A 21,219-nucleotide genomic window follows, 5' to 3' on the forward strand; every position below is an offset into this window, starting at 1 on the left:
AGTTAGTAATTTTGCTCAAACTGACTTAAAAGCATGTTTGGATGCACTTTTTTGTACTTGAAATATTCCGTCTCATCGCAGAATTTTTTTAGGTATCTGGATGCTTATGTATTATGATGAAACTGAATGAGTTGGACATTTTCATATTTTTATCATTAAGCTGTTACCATAGAAACTCGTGTTTTAACCGTATCCATTTGTGGAGCATTTTTTCAGCTTGTAGACTTGAACTTCCTACTCACCCACTGAGCACAGCCGTCCATCTGGCTCATCTGGACATTCACACACAAAGTCTGTTGCCCTGGCAAAGCAAAGATGTGTGCATCCTCCATTATTGACACCACACGAATTAGTACCTAAAACCAAATCCAATCATTTACAGTGATATTTAGAATGATTTCAAATTGTAATGCTCTCGCAGCAACGTGTTCTAGGGAACCTATGCAGATGCAACAATAAACAAAAATAATGGAATGAACTGTAAAAAAACACACACACATTGTAGGTGGTGAGTGGAACTGGGTGGTGGAGAACTGGGTGGAAGTCTGAGGTGCAAAACGTCAGACTCGTGGCCCAAAACGTCAGACTTGTGGCCCAGAACAGATATTGCCGCAGATATTGTCTTAGTATAAAAAAAAATCTGAATTGCAATCATTCACACATGATATTATTAGCACACATTATAAAATGCATAGTTTTGCTTGTGTTCTTCAATTGCCATTAAATGACATGTATGTGTATAATTTTTTTTAAACAAATTTACAAAGGGAGAATAAATAATATAATAGATATTATCAATATAAAATACAAAGGTGTATTTATATTTTATGGTTTTTTTCTCTGATATTTTTCTATGCAGGTACACAATTCTTTATCTGGACATCTAAAATCCGGGAAGTGGGGACCAGCGGTTGTGGGAAGCGGCCAAGAGACCGGCGATCGGGGGAGACAGCCAAGGGACCACGGTTGGGGGAAACTGCCGGGTGGCCGAGGGACCACGGTCGGGGGAGGCGGCCGGGCGGCCGAGGGACTGGCAGTCAGGGGAAATGTCCGAGTGGCCGAGGGACTGTGGTCGGGGGAGTCGGCCGAGGGACCATGGTTGGGTGAAGCGGCTGGGTGGCTGAGGGACCGCAGTTGGGGGAGACAGCCGTGGGACCGTGGTTGGGGGAGGCGGCTGAGGGACCGGTGGTTGGGGGAGGCGGCCGGGCGGTCGAGGGACCAGTGGTCGGGGGAGACGTCCGGGCAGCCTAGGGACTGTGGTTGGGGGAGGCGACTGGATGGCCGAGGGGCTGCGGTTGGGGGAGACAGCCGAGGGGCCGCAGTTGGGGGAGACAGCCGAGCAATCGGCAGTCGGGGGAGACGTCCGAGCGGCTGAGGGACCAGCGGTTGGGGGAAGCGGCCGAGGGACCACGGTTGGGGGAGACTGCCAGGCGACTGGAAGGGGGTGAGGTGGATATGGCAGCACGATTTGGATGGGCTTTCCAAAATCCAGAAAAATCTGAAATTCGGAACACACAAGGGTTCTGGATAAAGGATTGTGTACCTGTATCATTTTGACAAAATGGTTGGATCATTTTCATTGCCCATTTATATGAAAATGGCCGCATTATGTTTTCTGGTTTATTATTAAAATGGCTGAACATGTAAAGTTGCGCTTAGATGAAGGTTTCAGGGATGAAACATTTTCTTCCACTGATCCAGCTTGACATCAGATTGCTTTTTTGCTCCAGATTTCAGCATCTGCAGTCACTTGTGAATCAAAAGTTCCTATATTTGTGCTGTAGGCAGAAAATCATTGGTTAAAAATCTGAGAATGGCAAGGCTATCACAACTGCATTGGTCTCTTCTTGTTTAAATAAAACTCCATAATATTTTCACCACAATGGGTGCAACCAGAATAAAGCAAAATAGTTCAGCAATGAGCATAAATATGGTGAAAATGTCCAAAAGCATTACATCCTATAGAACCATAGAACACTATAGCACAGAAAAGCCCATTTAGTCCTCTAGTCTGTGCCAAAACATAATTCCGATAGTCCCTTTTACCTGCACCCATTTCATAACCCTCCAAACCTCTCCTATTCATGTATCTATTGGCAGTTCATTTCACACTCCCAATACTCTCTGAGTGAAGAAGTTCCCCCTAAACTCTTTCCCCCGAAAGCCATGTCCTCCTATTTATCTCCCCTAATCTAAGTCTATATCTCTCATAATTTTGCAAATCTCCCCTCATTCTTCTACACAGTTAATTACGTGGGAAAAGTATTAGACTTGCGGCCAACAATGTGCTGAGTATTATGCTGTATTTGTGGTTTAGATATGGAATAAACTCATAACCTTTAGATCTCTCCATTTAGTTAATTTCTGCCAGTTTGTTTCTCTGCCACTCAATATTATCTATACAATCATGGTTTCCCATTTCTTTAAGTATTAGACAATTTAAAACATTTTCTTCTTTATTTTTTTCTTAGTAACTTATTTTTCAATGCATTATCATTCCCTCCTTTTCTGTATACAATTTAATACTGAAGCAGCTCACTCTAATTTAAATTTCCTTGGGCTTTGCACTAATTTACTTGCTCTGTTCATTTGTTTCTTAGATGCTCTGCTTCCTTTGCTGTCAACTTGTACTTTCAATAACTATCCATGCAAAGAATATAGAGAATTAAATGGACAGAGGAACCAACATCAGATGCCAGTTGATATCCAGCCGCAGCAAATCTTTAGTCTATTTCGTTCACTGTTTACCTGTTTGCCTTTGTGGAGAGATAACAATGATGTCCATCAGTCCCTCCACGTTAGCCAGGATAGTCTCTTTGTTCCGACCTGTGTATTTATCCGCACGCTGAACTGATTTTGTTTGCCAGTCTGTCCAGTAAATCCAGCGATCATGCTAATTGTAATGGTAGTGATTTTATTTTTCGCATCAAACAATGCATTAAATCTGTGCTTAATTCCATAATTATACACCTCAAGTACAATTTAAATTTCTATAAGAGAAAATATGAACTGTGGGCAAAATGTTTTAGGATCAGAGGTATCTGTGATGCCACAAATATCATTTTTTTAAAACTTTATTTATTTGTTCAAAAAACAAATAATATGACATATGTAACAATTAACCATAAACATGAACTTTTTTTTAATATAAAAAAAGAAAAAAAAAAGAAAAGACCCCCCCCCCCCTTCAGCCAACTGTCCTAAGGAGAGCCATAAAGAAAGAAAAAAAGAAAGAATATTAAAGAAAAATTAAATATACATATTAAGATCTAATGCCACAAATATCATTGAACAGTTCTATCATTCTCTGGTCAAGGAAAAGGTGATGATTGAGCTAATCAGCTTCAAGTCTTTCACCTTCACACCCAATTTTTTTTGCCCTTAGTTTGAAATGAAAATATTCTAAATAGTTCTCAAAAAATATTTGTTTCAAATAAAAATTACTACTTTAAATCTCCATAAATAATTCACCGAAGAACTCTTGTACTTGGCCAACATTTCCTCTTCTGTATCTGCATCATTTTCAATCCAAGGCCTTCCAATATAAATTAACAGTATTTGCCAAATGTACTGTATGTTTGGATGAATGAACATTGGTATTTCCAGACGCTTGCCCAATCATACTGTGATCTGAATAACCAAAAATACTTCCCAATAAATATTCTTCAGTAAAAACACAATGCTGGAAAAATTCAGCAGGTCAAACAGTGAACTTTATATAGCAAAGTTAAAGATATATAACCAACATTTTGGGCTTGAGTCCTTCATCAAGGTTTAGACAAAATGTTGGCTGGCGCCTGAACCAGGTCCTTTGCCAACATTTTGCTCATACCTTGATGAAGAGGTCAAGGTTGAAATGTTGGTTATATATCTTTATCTTTGCTATATAAAGTTCACTGTTTGAACTGCCTTTTATCCAGCAATGTGTTTTAACTTCAAACACAGTGTCTGCAGACTTTCATGTTTTTTCAATTCTCTTGGCCTATCCTTGACCTTGTCCAATGCCAGGGCAAGACCAAACATAAATTTGAGGAACAACACATCATAGTCTTAAACCCAATGGCATGAACATTTCAACTTGAAGGTCACCTCCATCAGGTCTCAATATTTCCATCTCCTTCTTTACCCATTCACCTTCTTACTTTTCTCTCTAACCTCCTCTGTCAATGGCCTCTCACTCTGTCTCTACCTCTCCCACCTTCTGTCTAATCGCCCACACCAATTTATCCCTCCCTTGATTCTTCCTCCCCTCTTTTCCTCACGTTGATAAACAATATCACCTCTCCCTGCTCTAGCCTCAAGGAAGAATCCCAAGCCAGAACACTGTTTGACCAATTCTACTCATAGATATTGCTGGGTTCCTCCAACTTTACTTTGTTTGGTATGGAAAAATGATTGCCCACACAGAAGAAAAGGGCAATTGGCCCATCATTGTCTAGCTGTTCAGTAAGGATGAGTTGAAGAAATACAGGCAGCATTCAATGGAGAAATTTTCATAGTTGATTTGAATGCTATATTAAATACACAAGACTAAAATTTGAGCATTCTGATAACTTGCTATTCTCTGTTTCTCCACATGGTGGTACTATTATATTTAAAAGTGTCAAATAAAAAGGTACTACATTACAAGATTTATTGGCCACTCATCAGTGAAATCTGACCATTTAAACTGTCAAGGCAATGCTCCAAACCATTAATAAAAGAATACATAGAAACATTTACCTGCTCATAGTTTACTCTCAGAAGCAAGACACATTTCTTCCCTGCCATTTTCAAAGACCATTGTGCTTCACTACACAAATTATTCCTGGGAATGCCTTAACTTCATGTGGATGAGCACATCTCTAATAAGAATAAAATCTGGGGAGGGAGGATATGCCATGGAAGGTGGAAACCCCAGAATCTAGGGTTCCTATCATCTATAAAAGAATCTAGTGAGATTGCAATTAACACTATCAAGAATTATACAAAGCCCCAGAGTGGTTCTTGAAGAAGAATTTATATTTAAATGTTCATAATGGCCTGTCATTGAAGCATGTATGAGAATTCATAAAGGGGTTCAAGTTCAAAGGATTGAATGCCCTCCATACAACCTAGACAGATTGGAAAAATGCAGTCTGTTTGAGGGAGAGGCAGTAATAAGATCCTGACATGGCCTCTTCAGTATACCTTCAGATCAATTCTGTCACCAAGCACTCCTTTTGATAGATTGTGGCTGTCATGCAAATGAGCAGCCTCACCCTAAAGACTTCCCTTGGTTTTATGTGAATATTAGTGTCCCATATGAAAGGGCACTGGTGGGACCCTTAATTGGTTCCCAGGATGATGATGATTTTTCCCTAGTATCCTCCACATCATTATTTTGAATCTTTGAATGTAAAAACCTTAACTAAAGTATTTCTTACCTGAGTTAAGGCAAAGGGATGCGTAACTTGACCGATCAGAACTTGTCGTAGTTTTCCATTTATATCACAACTTTCTATTCTATCTAAGTGAGCGTCCACCCAGTAGATCCTGCCAGGAATAATTGTTTTGAACAAATTTAAATATGTATTGCAGAAAGGATTAACACTCTAAACAATCCCAAATATCATTACAGCTCTAACATGAAGATAGGTGAAAAAGCATTTTAACATCATACTGGATTAATTTCTGGATAATCTTAAGAAAAATTAAAATTTAAAGACCATTACATTCTGCTAATTTTCTGCCACAAATGAATAGTTCTGGGAAATCTTAACTGTCCACAAGAGTAGAATATTCGCATGGATCCATGGTAGAACATGTTGAAAAGAGTGGACGAAGTGGATATAGAAAGATCGCTTCTCATGGCAGGAGAGTCTAGGACCAGAAGGCATAACTTCAGGATTGAAGGGTGTCTGCTTAGAACAGAGATACATAATAGATAGAGGGTGGTAAATCTGTGGAATGTTTTCCCACAGGTGGTTGTGGAGGCCGTCATTGGGTGTATTTAAGACAGAGATTGATAGGTTCTTCATTAGCCAGCACATCAAAAGTTAGGGGGAGAAGGATGGGCAGTGGGGCTGTGGGAAAATGGTTCAGTTCATTATTAAATGGCGGCTGACTCGATGGGCTAAATAGCCTACTTCTGCTCTAATGTCTTATAGCATTAATAAAGCTTTTCTTCATAACCTAAACTAGCTAACAAGTTTCTGTTCCCTTACCCCTTTTGCACTGATAATCCAATAAATCATTCATACCTTTGTTCTCAGCTCACCTTCGTGTGTCATAATCCAAAGTTAGGCCATTTGGCCAACCTAGATCAGTGTTAATGAGGACTTTACGGTCTGTTCCATCCAGCTGTGCACGCTCTATTTTCGCAAGATTTCCCCAGTCTGTCCAGAAGAGATATCTAGAATACAGTGATAACATTCACATTTTTACATTTATAACCATATAACCACTTACAGCACAGAACAGGCCAGTTCAGCCCTACTAGTCCATGCCGTAACAAATCCCCACCCTCCTAGTCCCACTGACCAGCACCCGGTCCATACCCCTCCAGTCCTCTCCTATCCATGTAACTATCCAGTCTTTCCTTAAATGTAACCAATGATCCCGCCTTGACCACGTCTGTCGGAAGCTCATTCCACATCCCTACCACCCTTTGCGTAAAGAAATTTCCCCTCGTGTTCCCCTTATAATTTTCCCCCTTCAATCTTAAACCATGCCCTCTAGTTTGAACCTCCCCCACTCTTAATTGAAAAAGCCTATCCACGTTTACTCTGTCTGTCCCTTTTAAAATCTTAAACACCTCGATCAAGTCCCCTCTCAATCTTCTACGCTCCAGAGAAAAAAGCCCCAGTCTGCATAACCTTTCCCTGTAACTCAAACCTTGAAATCCTGTCAACAGGATTACCTTATTTCAGTGAAACCTTTATTTTCAAGTCAAATCAAGTTTATTGTCAACTGATTATACAAGTACTACCTGATGAAACAGCATTCTCTGGTCCTCAGTACAAAAAAAAACCAGACATAACACACATACAGACAATTCATATGCAGGACGTATATTTAATCTACACAAATAGATAAATAAATATTGTTTCATGAATATGAGAGTCTCAGATGGTTAGTGCGAGCAGTTCCTTTGGACGTTCAGCATTCTCACTGCCTGTGGGAAGAAGCTGTTCCTCAGCCTGGTGGTACTGGCTCTGATTCTCCTGTATCTCTTCTCCAATAGGAGCAGCTGAAAGATGTTGTGCACAGGGTAGAAAGTTTCCTCAATAATTTTGCATTCCCTCTTCAGACAACGATCCCAGTAGATTACTTCAGTGGGGTGGAGGGAGATTCCGGTGATCCTCTCTGCCACTCTTATGGTCATTGCCATAGGTTCAGCCAAACAGGTGTACCATCGAATGACAGAAATGCTGGAGGAACTCAGTCAGTCTCGCAGTATCCATAGGAGGTAAAGATATATTACTGATGTTTCAGGCCTGAGCCCTTCTTGAAGGTATGAGTGAAAAAAAAGTAAGGCATCTGAATTAAAAGCTGTGGCAAGAAAGGGGAAGAATGGGGGAGGAGTACGGACCAACAAACAAAAGGTGTTAATTGGATAAGAGGAAAAAAATTGATTTTACTTCTGTGAAAGGAGAGAGGGAAAAGGGAAAAGAGAGAGAACGCTTGCACACTAGAGGAAAGGCAATGGGTGAAGAGGGGGTGTGGGGGTTTCCCATGGAAATCGAGAAGTCGATGTTAAAGGCATCTGGTTGGAAGGCACTCAGGCAGAAGATGAGGTGTTATTTCTCTAATTTGCAGGTGTGGTGGACAGAATTGAGGTTTATCCATGGTCTCAAGCCCTGCCAGACTGAGACCATGGATAAACCTCTGGGCACCCTCCAACCAGATGCCATTAATGTCGACTTCTCGGTTTCCATTAGAAACCCCACACCCCATTTTCTTCCCCCATTGCCTTTCCTCTAGCTATCTCCCTCTCTCTCTCTTCCCTTTTCCCTCTGTCTCCTTCCACAGAGGCAACATCATTTTTTTCCTTTTTGTTTGTTGGTCTGTGAAACGATCTTCCAGTCTGTGTCCAGTCTCTCTGATTGATCACAGTACCAGATACAGAAGATGACCCCTGCAGATTCACAAGTTAAGTGTTGCTTCGCTTGAAAGGACTGTTTGGGGCCCTGAAGGTTGGTGAAGGAAAAGGTGTGTGCAGAAATGGAGCATCTCCAAAATCAATTCTCACCTTTCCTCTCATCATTTGGGCTCAGGCCTGAAACTTTGGTACTTCCTATGGAAGCTGTGAGACTGGTTGAGTTCCTCCAGCATTTCTGTGTTTTGACTATAAACACAGCATCTGCAGACTTTTTTGTTTCTGTCGCACAATTAAAAGAAACACAACTTTTGTACTTACAGTTTCACTCATCAATATTATAGTTTCCTTACAATGATATATACTGCTGTAACAATCCACAGCTGGAGCCAGTGATTCTTATTGATCCATCAAATCCAACTAATCAATGAGGTTGAATCAACATTTTAGCTTGAACTATAGTGGGCCTTATCCTTTCATATAAGGGAAAAATATCAAAATCAAATTCAGACAACTTTGATGGAGAATTTTAAAAGAATGTTGTCCCTGGAGCTTCTGCTGAGTTCTATGATTTTTTGTTTGTTTAATGAAAATTATTCTTGCCTGATCTCTGATAAACTTTGCTTAATTTAAGTTGGGTGTAATGCTTCTGCATCCGCCTCACTCCCTATCACCTTGTGATGTTACCATGATGTAGGCAAGTATCTGTAATGTTTGCTAATTCAACAAATTTAGCTCAAAATTCAATCAGTTTATTGTTCCTAAAACAGTGCAAAGTGTTTGAGAAATAACTTCAATGTGATACATGCTCTATTCAGAAATTACGCCATGTCAGAAAGTTGGCATGATGTAATTTGGAATTGAATTGTGAAATATATTATACATCAGTAAAGACCCTGTACAAAAATGCATCGTCATTTGCTAAAAAAAATTTGCTTACCCTTTCCTAGGAAATACAGCGATTGCCCTTGGCTCATCCAGACTGTTGTTGATTAGCACCTTGCGGCAGGTTCCATCAAGCCAAGACACTTCAATGGTGTTTCTGCCTGTATCTGTCCAATACAGGTTTCTTGCCACCCAGTCAATGGCCAAGCCATCAGTTGTTTTTAGACCTTGGCTAATCACCGTCTCCATGCCACTACCATTTAAGTTTGCACTTCTGGTAAATCAAAGAAGTTTTATAAAGATGAGCAACTATGGTCAAGTCACGTTTATTGTCATCTGATTGTACAAGTATAACTGATGAAACAGCACTCTCTGGTCCTCAGTGCAAAACATGCAGACGCACAACCAGACAGACAAATAATACATATGCAGGACAAGTATTTTATCTCTAAAAATAAGTAAATCTTGTTTTGTACAAATGAGAATCTTAGAGGGTTAGTATGAGCAGTTCCTTTGGTCGTTCAGCATTCTCACTGCCCTCAGCCTGATGGTGCTGGCTCTGATACTCCTGTATCTCTTCCCCGATGGGAGCATCTGAAAGATGTAGTGTGCAGGGTGGAAGAGGTCCTTAATGATTTCTTCAGAATTAGAAGAATACAGCAGAAGGCAGGCCCTTCAGTCCATGATGCTATGCAACCTATGGAAACCTACTCCCAACAATATACTTTTTCTCTACCTCACAACCATAACCTGTTTTTCTTACATCCATGTGCCTATCTAAGAACCTTTTAAATGTCACTATTGTACCAGCATCCATCACCACCTTTGGCAATGTATTCTACTCTGTTAAGTTTAAAAAAATCTAGCTCCGGCATATCCTCTAAACTTTCCTCCACTCATCTTAAGCATATGACCTCTGGTATTTGCTACCGTCATCCCAGAAAAAAAGGTGCTGGCTGTACCTCCTATTTAGGTCCCTAATAATCATTTATACTTCTATTAAGTCATCTCTCATCCTTTTGTCACTCCAAGGAGAAAAGGCCCAGCTGCCCATTTGCCAAGTCATTGAAGTCTTGCACACAAGTGCAAAATGTAATCAAAGTGATTCAAACAGAAATGAAAGAAATGTTTCCGAGTCCTATTTTGACTCCATCAGGAACACTGTGTATATCAAGCAAGCAGAGTTGGCAAGAATTACATGGAATTTTAAAGAGATAATGGGACAGAATGCAGAAATGTGGTATTGTCCATTGTACTTAAAGTTACAAATTGATTAAATAGAAGAGGTACTCACGAGCCAGTGAGACTCATAAGCTATTTTCCATGCAGGGGGATGTCAGAAGTATTTTTATGAGCAGACAAAGAAATGGTGGAGGAACTCAGCAGGTCAGAGAACATCCTTGGGTAGAAATGATGAGTCAACAGTTTGTGTCAAAACCCTTGACCTCAACTTCATCCTTCCTCCAGCTGAAGTCAGCTCACTTAAGATGAAAATCAATCCTGAGACATGAACAGATTCACCAGCCAGCTATTCATCACGAGTGAAATACACACTTCGCTAAAAGTACAAACAATGTGACATTACAGCAGTGGCATTTTTATAATTGAATGTTTAATTTTTAAATATTTGATTTTTATATTTTGTAGAAACTTATTTCACCAAGTGCATTTTGTGTCATTTAACTAATTTCTCCAAATCCTGGCTGTCAGTAATGGCTCTGGCCAGAACATTGACCCTCACCAAGACAGTTTAATAACCTGATACTGTGTGGGGTGTAAAGTATCCAAAATAAAAGTCAATAACTGGTGAGTTCCTCAGCAAACAGAGAAACAGTTAATGTTTGTGATCAAGGACCTGTCTTCAAATTTCTGACGAAATATAATTAACCTGTTATATTAACCATTGGGCTTTTCTCAGACACTGCTGGACTTGCAGAGGATTTCCTCCTTATACTATTTTGATTTCTACTTTGCAAGTTCTACATTTTCCTGCATTTAAATAATCTGGTTAATGCTAAATATTTTTTTTTCCCTTTTAGGAGTAGATTTTCATCATCAATTCCCAAGAAAACTCAGAGTTCAGTTGTGAAAAATCATGGATGTTGTTTGTGTGGTGAGAATTAAAAAAAAGGCAGATCGACAAATATCTCCAGATCATCATTCATAAGGACCCAAAGCTTTTTACAACCAGCAATGGCCACAACTCTATTAAAACAGCTATGGTAAAGAGTGGATAATCTGTTAGAGGTTTTGATTGATTGTTAATCAAACCACGGATAACTCCCCTGTTCTTCTTTAAAACAATAAATGGACCCTTTAATCTGAAAGAGCAGTTCAAGGTTCATCATCTTAGCTGTGGCACAGTACATCTGGTGTAACATTCCTTCACTACTGCCTTGGAGGGTGGTGCAAGGCACAGTTTTCTGATCTAGTGCATGAGTGCTACCAATCGAGCTTCAGCGGACACAGCACTTCCTGTCTTCCCCTTCAACTTGACTCTTGTTATTTGTAAACAGTGGATGCAGATATCAGCAACCAGCCATTCACTGTCAAAAGTGAACAGTTTGTCAAATGACAAAGTTGTGCCCTTACCTGATGACATCCAGGAAGACATCTGTATAATAAACCTTCATTTCGACACTGTCGTAGTCCAAGGATATGACATTGTGTAGCTCAGGAACAGGAACATGAACATCTGTGTAATCAGTGGTGTCTAGAGATATCCGCCGGATACTACCACGACTGGAGAAGAGGAGATAGGTCTCAGGGGCATTGTCACAAGTTCTCCCATCATTCTTCATTTGGATTCCAGTTGGACATGCACAGGTGATACCATTGGGATGTGGGAGGCAGAGGTGACTGCAGCCTGCATTCCTGACACTACACTTATTAAAACCTGCACACAAAACATACTTGTTCAACAAAGTTTGAAGGGCAATGTGAAATCAAGAGAACAGGATGCAATAAAGACTTTGAGTGTACTTTTATAATAGCAGCAGGAGAATATCTATGGAAAAAAATGATTCCAATATTTACTTTAAGTAAAAACACCGAAATGCTGGAGGAACTCAGCTGGTCTATTCAGCATCTATAGGGGACAAAGATGCATGGCTGAAAATTTTGGGCCTGAGCCCTTCCTTCTTCAAGGAAAAATCAGAAAAGGCAGAAATGGGATAGATCAGTAAGTTTCAGAATTCAAACAATGGGGGAGGAATCCAGAACAATAAAAGGTGTTAATTGAATGCGATAAGGGTCTAGATCTGTGTGAAAGGAGACAGGGAATAGAGAGTCGACAGAGAAAGAAGGGGGTGGGGGTGGGTGGGGAACGGGTTTAATGAAAGCCAGAGTTGATATTAATGCCTTTCAATGGGAGGGTGCCCAGTTGGATGATGACGTGTTGTTCTTCCAATTTATGGGTGGTTTCAGTGCCTGAGACCATGGATAGACATGTCAGCAAGGGAATGAATGGGGCAGGAAATTGAAATAGGTGGCCACTGGGAGATCCCCCCTATTGTGGTGGACAGATCTGAGGTGTTCAATGAAGCGATCTCCCAGTCCACGTCCAGTCTCTCCAAAGTAGAGGAGACCACAGTGGGAGTACCGGATGCAGTAGATGACCCCTGCAGATGCACAGGTGAAATGGAGCTCAACTTGGAAGGACTGTTTAGGGTCCCAAATGGTGTTGAGGGAGAAGGTGTGGGTGCAAGTGGAGACTTTCCTGAGGTCACAGGAGTAGGTCCTAAGGGGACATTTGGTGGGAGGGAATGAACAAGGGAGTCATGGAGGGAGTGGTCCCTGCAGAAGGCAGAGAGTGTAGGAGAAGGGAATATGTGTTCAGTAGGATCACGTAGTAGGTGGCGGAAATGACAGAGGAGGATGTGTTGGATGTGGAGGGTGGTAGGTGAGGAACAGAAAAATCTTCTCCTTGTTGCTTGTGTGGGCGGAGAGGACCAGGCCAGATGTGTGAATAATTGAGGGATATGCAGGTGAGTGCTGAGTTGATGGTGGTAGAGGGAAAGCCACATTGTTTGAAGAAGGAGGACATCTCAGTGTCTAGTAGTGAAATCACGTAGTAGGTGGCGGAAATGTGTGTCTAGTAGTGGGATTACGTAGTAGGGTGCAACACCGCAAGAGATGCTCCACTTCCACCTACACCTCCTCCCTCAGCACCATTAGGGCCCCAAATAGTCCTTCCAAGTGAAGCAACATTTCACTTGTGAATCTGCAGACTTTCTGATATATCCTGCTTCTCATTTTTCCTTGAAGAAAGGCTCAGGCCCAAAATGTTGGCAATGTATCTTTGTCTCTTATAGATGCAAAATAGACCAGCTGAGTTCCTCCAGCATTTTGGTGTTTTTACTACAATCACAGCGTCTGCAAACTATCGTGTTTCTCCCAACATTTACTTTACTCTTCTTAAAGTAACACAATTTGAGATGATGTATAATTTTTTTAAGTTACCCAGTTTAAAAAATAATTACTGTGGAATTTTAATCCTCAGTCGTTTCATTTTACCTTTGGGAGAATTCAATTATTTTCAATAAAATATGTCAATTTCAAGATGCCAGTAACATTTGTTGTTTCACAAAATAAAACTCTTTTATTCCTTTTCTGTTCAGAGGAATCTTTCACAAAATCTGCTGGCCAACAAGATTTAAAAAATTCAGGTTCATGGCTGGGGCCCTGCTAACAGATCAATGACAGGTATTTTATTAATTAGGGCTATGACCCATGAAATTCAATAGGTGTCTGGGGAGGCAATATTGGAGATCCAAGGGGAATTGTCAACAAGTCAAAGAAAGAATATGCACCTGTGTCTTAAGCTTAGGAAAATCAATATCCCAGTCTTTTGCATGAGAGTGCTAAAATATGAAAACACGCAGTAAGATTTTCAAGGATGGAAAAAATGTGTGCATGTGCTAAATCTTTCAATCATAAATGAATTCAGATCCAAGATTTCATTGCTCTCCACAAAAACGGAAGAAATTTGAGGACGAGTAAGATAAATAAATCTTGGAGTCTTTCCTGCCAATCATCTGACCTTGGCCTCAAAACCACTTTCCTGTCTAGTCCTTGTATCCTTTGTCCCCCAAACAAAAATACGTTTATCTCAGCCTTGAATAAATTCAAACGTCTGGCAACTATAGTTCTCAGAGTTAGAGAATTCTACAATACTCATGCCATCTTATCTCAATCTGAAACAAGTGATCCCCTCATTCTGAAAATGAGGCCACTAGTTTTAGATTTCCCATGAGGGCATCTGTCTTCAGAATCTTATATATTTCATTAAAAAATTGAATACTGTACAAACTATCAACACATACTATAATGTAAAATAGAACATACCAACAGGCCGTACACGATCAATTGCTTGTATGTCCATTAGCCCTGGTAAGCTGCTCTGCACTGTGATCATATCACCACCAGTGTTCTTGTCAGCTCGTTGGATGCTTCGAGTTTGCCAATCTGTCCAATAAATGTGATGGTCAAGCAGAGTCAGGCCATAAGGGTGCTGGACAGGTGTAACTAGAGTTCGACGGTTAGCACCATTCAGATCTGCTGCCTCGATACGCTATATAACGTAACAAAATTAAAATCAATCATAAAACCGCACTTCTTCTTTGAATGATTCTTTAACCAATCAAACCAAAGCTCAAGAATGGGTAGATATGGTCCTGTCTTGCATTCAGAGCTCTAAGCTGAATCCATCTTTAGGAAAATGATAACACACATCTCGTAATCAAACTCAGTTGATGACATATGCTTTGGCAAGAACTTGCAACACAAAATACCTCTTTGGAAAAAAAATATTGAAAATTATGGTAGCTCACCAAAAGGCTTAAAGACAGTTTCTTCCCCATACTTCAGCCTCTTGAATGAACCTGACAACAGCCTACCACATTGCCTTTGCTTGCTACAAACTTTGTTTCAATGCAACTCCACACTCTGTAATTGTGCTCATGTTCTACTTTATACAGCTGCAAGTATATTAACCTGTTAAGTTGTCTGCAGAAACAACACTTCTCACTGCATTAAATATAATGTGACAAATGAACTTGAACTTCTACTCAAGAAATGTCACATCTGATGAATTGAAACCATACATTGTTTACAGAAACTATTCTCGTACAAAGTAACTGTGTGTACCTCAGTGTGTGCATCAGCCCACAGAAGCCGGGAACCCTCTTTATCAATGGCAAGACCATTTGGCCAGCCCAGGTTATTATTGATGAGAATCATTCTGTCTGATCCATCCATTGCAGCACGTTCCAACTTGGCATGTTCTCCCCAGTCTGTCCAATACATATATCTAGGAATAAATATGATAGAAATAAGAAAGATAATGATTTATTTCTCTACTTAAGTAGCAGATTTTAAATAACATACCCTTTTATCAGTAGCAACTTTATTACAGAATAGTGAAGCAGTGTTCTCAAAATATCATGTTGAAATAGCAACAATAATAATGCAAATATATAAGCTAATTTGTTAAAAATAGGAAATTGCACATTAATAAAGAACCTGGATTTAGTTTGCTATATATCTTCAGAACATGCCAAAGATCACAGGCAATGACTCTGTTATTGTTTTGAGTTCAGTGGTAACACTTCTGTTTGAGTCAAACTTATTGCTTCAAACATCAATCTACTTCCTTTGACAAAATTCTATTTTGATACCACATCAATTTTGAAATTCTCAAAAATAAGAACGTCACAGTTGGGAAAAATATTGAAAATTATGGTGGATGCAATTTCAAAAAATGTCATGTTATCTGTACAATTACTCAACAATCTTCACAAAAAATAACTATGTGAACCATGGTGCGCTCATTACAACATTAGGCCAGTCGAGGTTATTGGTGATGAGATCCACTCCACACATCCAGTCCAGGTTTTGAGGATGTAATGCAGCAATGATGCCCTCGTGCTAAACTGCCAGACCTGTGGCCTTTCAGATAAGATGATAAACCAGCTTCTCTAGGATCTCTTGGATATACAGTACATAAAATTAGCCACAGGAGGATACTGGCCAAAATTCACCTTCCAAGCAACATCACAAAGCAACCAAGTTTTATCACCATCTGTGGATTTTGCTCTGCACAAATTAGCAGCCACATTACCCTGCAGCATTTTTTGGAAGGACACAATCAACTGTTTTTCAAAGTTATAACAAGGGATACAAACACTCCCTTGCCACAATGCAACTGCTTCTTAAAGTTTCATAGTTGCCTTATTTACTTCTAAATAGCTGTTCCCCAGACTCTAGATTGGCTGCTCAGCTTCTACCCTTAAAATTGAAGCAAACCAAAGTTTTGGTTCCCTGTTTTGTAACTACATTCTGTTCCTCCCATCAAACTTGCCCTTGACTCGAACTCCAGGCTGCTTGTGTTTAAAATTCCCATCTCTCGGCTGGCGCTAACTCTACAATTCCCAAAGGTAGTTCTTGGGAATCCCAGATTTTACTCTACCTTTGTTGCCATACTTTCAAGTGTTAAAACCACATATCATGAAATTCCTTCCCCACTTCCATTGCTTCTCTTTACAACAGACATTAAAATCCCTTTGGTCATCTTCTTCATGTGGGTCAGTCAAGTTTCATACGATCACTCCTGCTGTCAAAGGCATCTTTTTCACTGATATTCATACACAATGCAGAACAATTGAGAAAGATGTAAATAATCTTTTTTTAAAAATCAAAATGTGGTTTAAAAATAAATGTTTCGGAAAACAATAAGTACCTAAAAATTCATTAAAATATAAATATGTAATTAAATAAACATCTAAACCAATGTTTTAATAAAAACTGTTGACATCATTTGAAGTTCAGTCCACCCGGCATGGTTGGTGTACAGTTGAGGGGCCAGATAAGAAGTGTAGCTCAATAAGTCACAGCAGGGGGTACAGTGCTGCTGTAGCTCACCAGAGCGCCGTTCTGGCACCTCAGAAAGCAGCTCTGGCACCTCATGGGACTGCTCCAGGTGCCTCATGAGGCAGCTCCAGGCACATCCTTGTTGGCGTTTTTTTGTGATCTCCGGCACCTAAAAAATTATCACTGTACCCGTGAGTCACAGAATACTGCTGGTATCAGGGTCAAGAACAAAAGCTCAGGAATCACCAGTATTGGCACTGTACCCAGCTGTAGCTCCTGCCAACCATATTTGGCCAAATGCCACTGTTTTACAGAAGTATCTGACAAAAGGTACAGACTCCTATTCAAAAGATGGCAATTCTGCCAATCAAATCCCCAACTTTGTACAGCACTTAAGAACAGGCTGGATTATAAACTCAAGTAATGAAGTGCATCTTGACCTTTTAGACAAGCAAAAACAAACCAAAGCAAATTGACATCATTGATATCAACATTTGTTCAGACTTTCTGCATGGCGGTCAATAGATACTAAAAAGCAATAAGCAAAATCATTAATCACTTTACTGGCAATATCCTTCCTACCATTGAAAACATCTACAGGGAACATGGCCATCGAAAATCAGCAACAATCATCAAGGATCCACACCACCCAGCACATGCTCTGTTCTCGCTGCTACCTTCAGGAAAGAGGTATGGGTGCCACAAGACTCGCACCGCCAAGTTCATGAACAGTGCTACCCTCCACCATCGGATCCTCAACAACAAACTCAATCAGGACTATCACTTTTGCACTTTATTGATTTTTTAAATTCTCTAAATTGCCCAGTGAGCTTGTTTACATTTCTTTATTTGTTTACATGTGTACATTGAGTACAGTTCTTTTTGCACTACCAGTAAGTGATAATTCTGCCTCGCTTGCAAGAAAAATAATCTCAGGGTTGTATGTGATGTCATGTATGTACTCTGACAATAAATCTGAACTTTGAGGTTATTTTTCAATAAATTTTAGATGTTTTTAATTAAAAATAATTGTATGCGATACAGATAACACAGAAACAAGCACATCTACAATCATGAAAGAACCGATCATCGGTCGGCAACTGTGATAGCTCCACTCACCCTTTCTCATGATGAAGAGCAATGGCTCTCGGACTGTCCAAGTTGTGCCAGATCAGAACTTTTCTCATTGTTCCATCCAAATTAGCAACTTCAATCCTATTGGTCCCTGTATCTGTCCAATATAATTTACGGCCCGTCGCATCCACTGCCAGTCCATCAGTGGTCATTAACCCTTGGAAGATAAAGCACAAGCAATGGGATATGCATTTCTAACCAGAGCTGATCTTGGAATAAATGTCTGAGTATTACAATAGCACATTTAGAGAGCTAATATACCCTCTTTTGATATGCAGTAAAAAAAAACGCAGAATCCAGAATCTATGGGAATTGGACGATGCTGGATAAGTGAATTTGCGGGTTGCTTGAGATTGTGCATTGCATGATTGCCAAACTTAATTTTAAATTTATGGATTTTTTAACCTATTAATGTTCCACGATTTTTTCTGCCCGTTGCTTGAGGCTGCCAGCTGTTTGAATTCCAGACAAAGGGATTTTACTGTGAGAAACATGATAGGCTGCAGATGCTGTGATTGTAGTAAAAACACTAAAATGCTGGAGGAACTCAGCTGGTTTGTTCAGCATCTAGGATCTTTTTGATAAAAATATATTGCCGACGTTTCGGGACTGAGCCCTTCTTCCATAAAAAAAAATCAGAAAAAGCATAGCAGGATACATCAGAAAGTTGCAAAATTCAAACAATGGGGGATGGTGAATCCAATGCAACAAAAGGTGTTAATTGGATGTGATAAAGGTCTAATGAAATTTTACTGTAACAGTTTGTTTTTTAATTGAAATAAAGGCTCTTAATTGCACAAATAACTGGGATGACTTAACAATTTTGCAAAACCTGTCCTGTCCTGAACTGCATTATTTTTGGAAACACTCTTTATATCATCATTAATTTGCTGAGAAATTAAACACACTATGAGTATTGTGTTTTCCTTGAACCATGGGCTGGATTGTGCTTGAACTGCCTGCCACTCTCATGTGCGCTTAGCTTCGTGCGTTAACTTCATTGCTACACTGTGCAATGGAACGCTTGAAACAAAGGGCAGAGCATCGTTGATGGCTCACCTGTGGTTACAACGTCTTCCTGCTGTGATCCATTTAGGCTGGCTCTGCTAATTTTATTCAGAGTGCTGTCTGACCAGTACACCTTTCCTAAAATGAAAAGACGCTGCTGTAAGAGGAATGATCAATTTGTGTTGTATTTAATGGCCATCTTATCTAAAATTCTCTTCATCTCAAGGGAGACAAAATCTAAATGTATTAAGAAAAAAAGGAGAGCATGCAAAGAGAAAAATTATTTTCACAAGCAAGTGAAATTACAGCAAAGGACCAAATAATTTTTGTTGAATATTCTCCAACTCTGAAAAAAGTTTTGCAGATATTTTCTTGGATTAGTAGTGCAACAAAAATGACACCCTTTTGCATGATCATGCTGAATCGCTGTCAAATGCCAAGAGATCATGGCACATTCACGTATTAATGGTTTAGTTATGGTGCTCTTATTGGTAGCTCTTTGCAGATATACAGTAAAAGTCCAGAAATCCAGATGCCATAAATTTGGACCACTCGAGAATTCAGACTTCTGGAAAATACTTAAACTTTTAAAATTTAGTGGACTTTTGTGTGCCTGCATGCATGCAAATGCACACATCACACGGAAATGAATGAATAAATATTTCTTTGTTCTTTTGTAGTTGGTATTTTAAATGAAAAAAATGTTTTATTAATAAACATTTACCTGTTAATCAAAATTTGCCTGTTCATCTCTTCTTTATTTTCCTTTAATTTTAATTTTAAAAGTACTGCCCGTGAATCTGGAATATCTGAAAATCTGGACTGACCCAATCCCTGACCAGTCTGGATTGTAGGTCTTTTACTGTTCAATTAAAGGAATTGTGGTAGACAGGAGGTGGAAAATGTCAAACAAAGCTTGTTTTAATATCAATCACCTTCTTTAGGATCAACTCCAATTGCAATTGTATTTTTCATTGTTCCATTAACAGGCACCACCACATCAGCAAAGTAAGGAATATCAAGTGATACCATTCGGATATCTGTTCTTCGTGCAAATATCAGGAAGCTGGTCATACCTGAGGTAACATGAAAAAAATTATATCTATTTAGAGAGAGATATAAAAATATTCCTAAACTATTCAACCATAAAACCATGTTGCCCAAATGCATGGCAGCTTGGTACATGAACATCTCTGCCCAAGACCACAAGAAACTGCAAAGAGCTGAGAACACAGTTTAGGCCACCATGCAAACCAACCTCCCTTTCATCATCTCTGGCTATACTCCTGCTCTCTTGGGAAAGCTGCCAGAATATTGATGGACTTTTCCTTCCCTGGTCACTATCTCTTTCTTCCCCCTTACACCATGCAGGAGATACAGTGCATGAAAAATAAACCCCAGATTCAGGGACAGTCTCTTTCCTGATGTTGTGCATTGTTTTTAATTATATTCTTCTGTATACTCTGCACTGTTTTTGTAACGCTATACCCTGCACTATATGACCTGGATAGTACACAAAACAAAACTTTTTTTTACTGTATCTCAGTACATGTGACAATAATCAATTCATGATGCCCCTGTTTTCTGAAATAATTTGTTCTGTACAGTTACAGGCATTGACATGTGGCACTTTTCTGCCCAGTGAAGCAAAGAGCACTCTATTCACATTGATATCACTTTAATGACTATTAATAGCAAAATATTACATATTAAAATTCAAAATAGCTCAACTTAAAATTTTAAAAATCTGTAAATCAAAAATAAAAACAGAAAATGCTGGAAAAAGTTGTAGAATAAATGAAGTGTCTTTGACCCAAAACATTATCTCTGTTTCTGTACTGGCAGACTGACCTGCTAATTATTTCCCAGCATTTTCTGCTTTTATTCAAAAATGCCCAGACTTCAAAAATTCTGGCAAGCACCCATTGAAGAGAGGCATTGCAAGAAGTCCAAGTTAGTTTAATTTCTGATAATCTTTTGCTATCCTTTTCAAAGCAACTGAGGCTACCTTCTCAAAAAGAAAATGTCCAAAGTCTGAAATTTTAAATACTTTTCTGTCACATACCAGTGGAGGATTTACATCTTACCGGGAGCACATGTCTTTCCATCTGCAAGGAGATTAATACCTGTGGGACATGCACAATTGTGGCCTTTAGGCAATGGAGCGAGAAGACAGAGGTGACTGCAGCCGCCATTGTTTATCTTGCATGTAGTAGCCACTGTGAATAAATGATACATAAATCCTTTACAATTACTGCAGTACT

General features: G+C 39.5%; 1 protein-coding gene across 6 annotated transcripts in view; it reads right to left on the reverse strand.

The window, feature by feature from the left end:
* The window catches only part of lrp4 (low density lipoprotein receptor-related protein 4), a 426,474-nt gene that overhangs the window by 35,288 nt on the left and 369,967 nt on the right, over positions 1 to 21,219 (reverse strand). For 5 of the 6 annotated variants that reach the window (XM_069905480.1, XM_069905469.1, XM_069905494.1 and 2 more), the window contains exons 22-33: positions 21,043 to 21,174; positions 19,891 to 20,031; positions 19,007 to 19,093; positions 17,933 to 18,104; positions 15,092 to 15,254; positions 14,291 to 14,516; positions 11,537 to 11,840; positions 9,000 to 9,218; positions 6,239 to 6,373; positions 5,406 to 5,514; positions 2,749 to 2,893; positions 243 to 356 (exon numbers count right to left, since the gene is read on the reverse strand). In XM_069905480.1, coding sequence (XP_069761581.1) covers positions 243 to 356; positions 2,749 to 2,893; positions 5,406 to 5,514; positions 6,239 to 6,373; positions 9,000 to 9,218; positions 11,537 to 11,840; positions 14,291 to 14,516; positions 15,092 to 15,254; positions 17,933 to 18,104; positions 19,007 to 19,093; positions 19,891 to 20,031; positions 21,043 to 21,174 — 1,947 coding nt within the window. The remainder of the gene's footprint in view (positions 1 to 242; positions 357 to 2,748; positions 2,894 to 5,405; positions 5,515 to 6,238; positions 6,374 to 8,999; positions 9,219 to 11,536; positions 11,841 to 14,290; positions 14,517 to 15,091; positions 15,255 to 17,932; positions 18,105 to 19,006; positions 19,094 to 19,890; positions 20,032 to 21,042; positions 21,175 to 21,219) is intronic. The other variant, XM_069905504.1, reaches the window with a different exon arrangement.

Source organism: Narcine bancroftii, chromosome 1 (genome assembly GCF_036971445.1).
Source record: "Narcine bancroftii isolate sNarBan1 chromosome 1, sNarBan1.hap1, whole genome shotgun sequence".
In the NCBI taxonomy this organism is placed as follows: Eukaryota; Metazoa; Chordata; class Chondrichthyes; order Torpediniformes; family Narcinidae; genus Narcine; species Narcine bancroftii.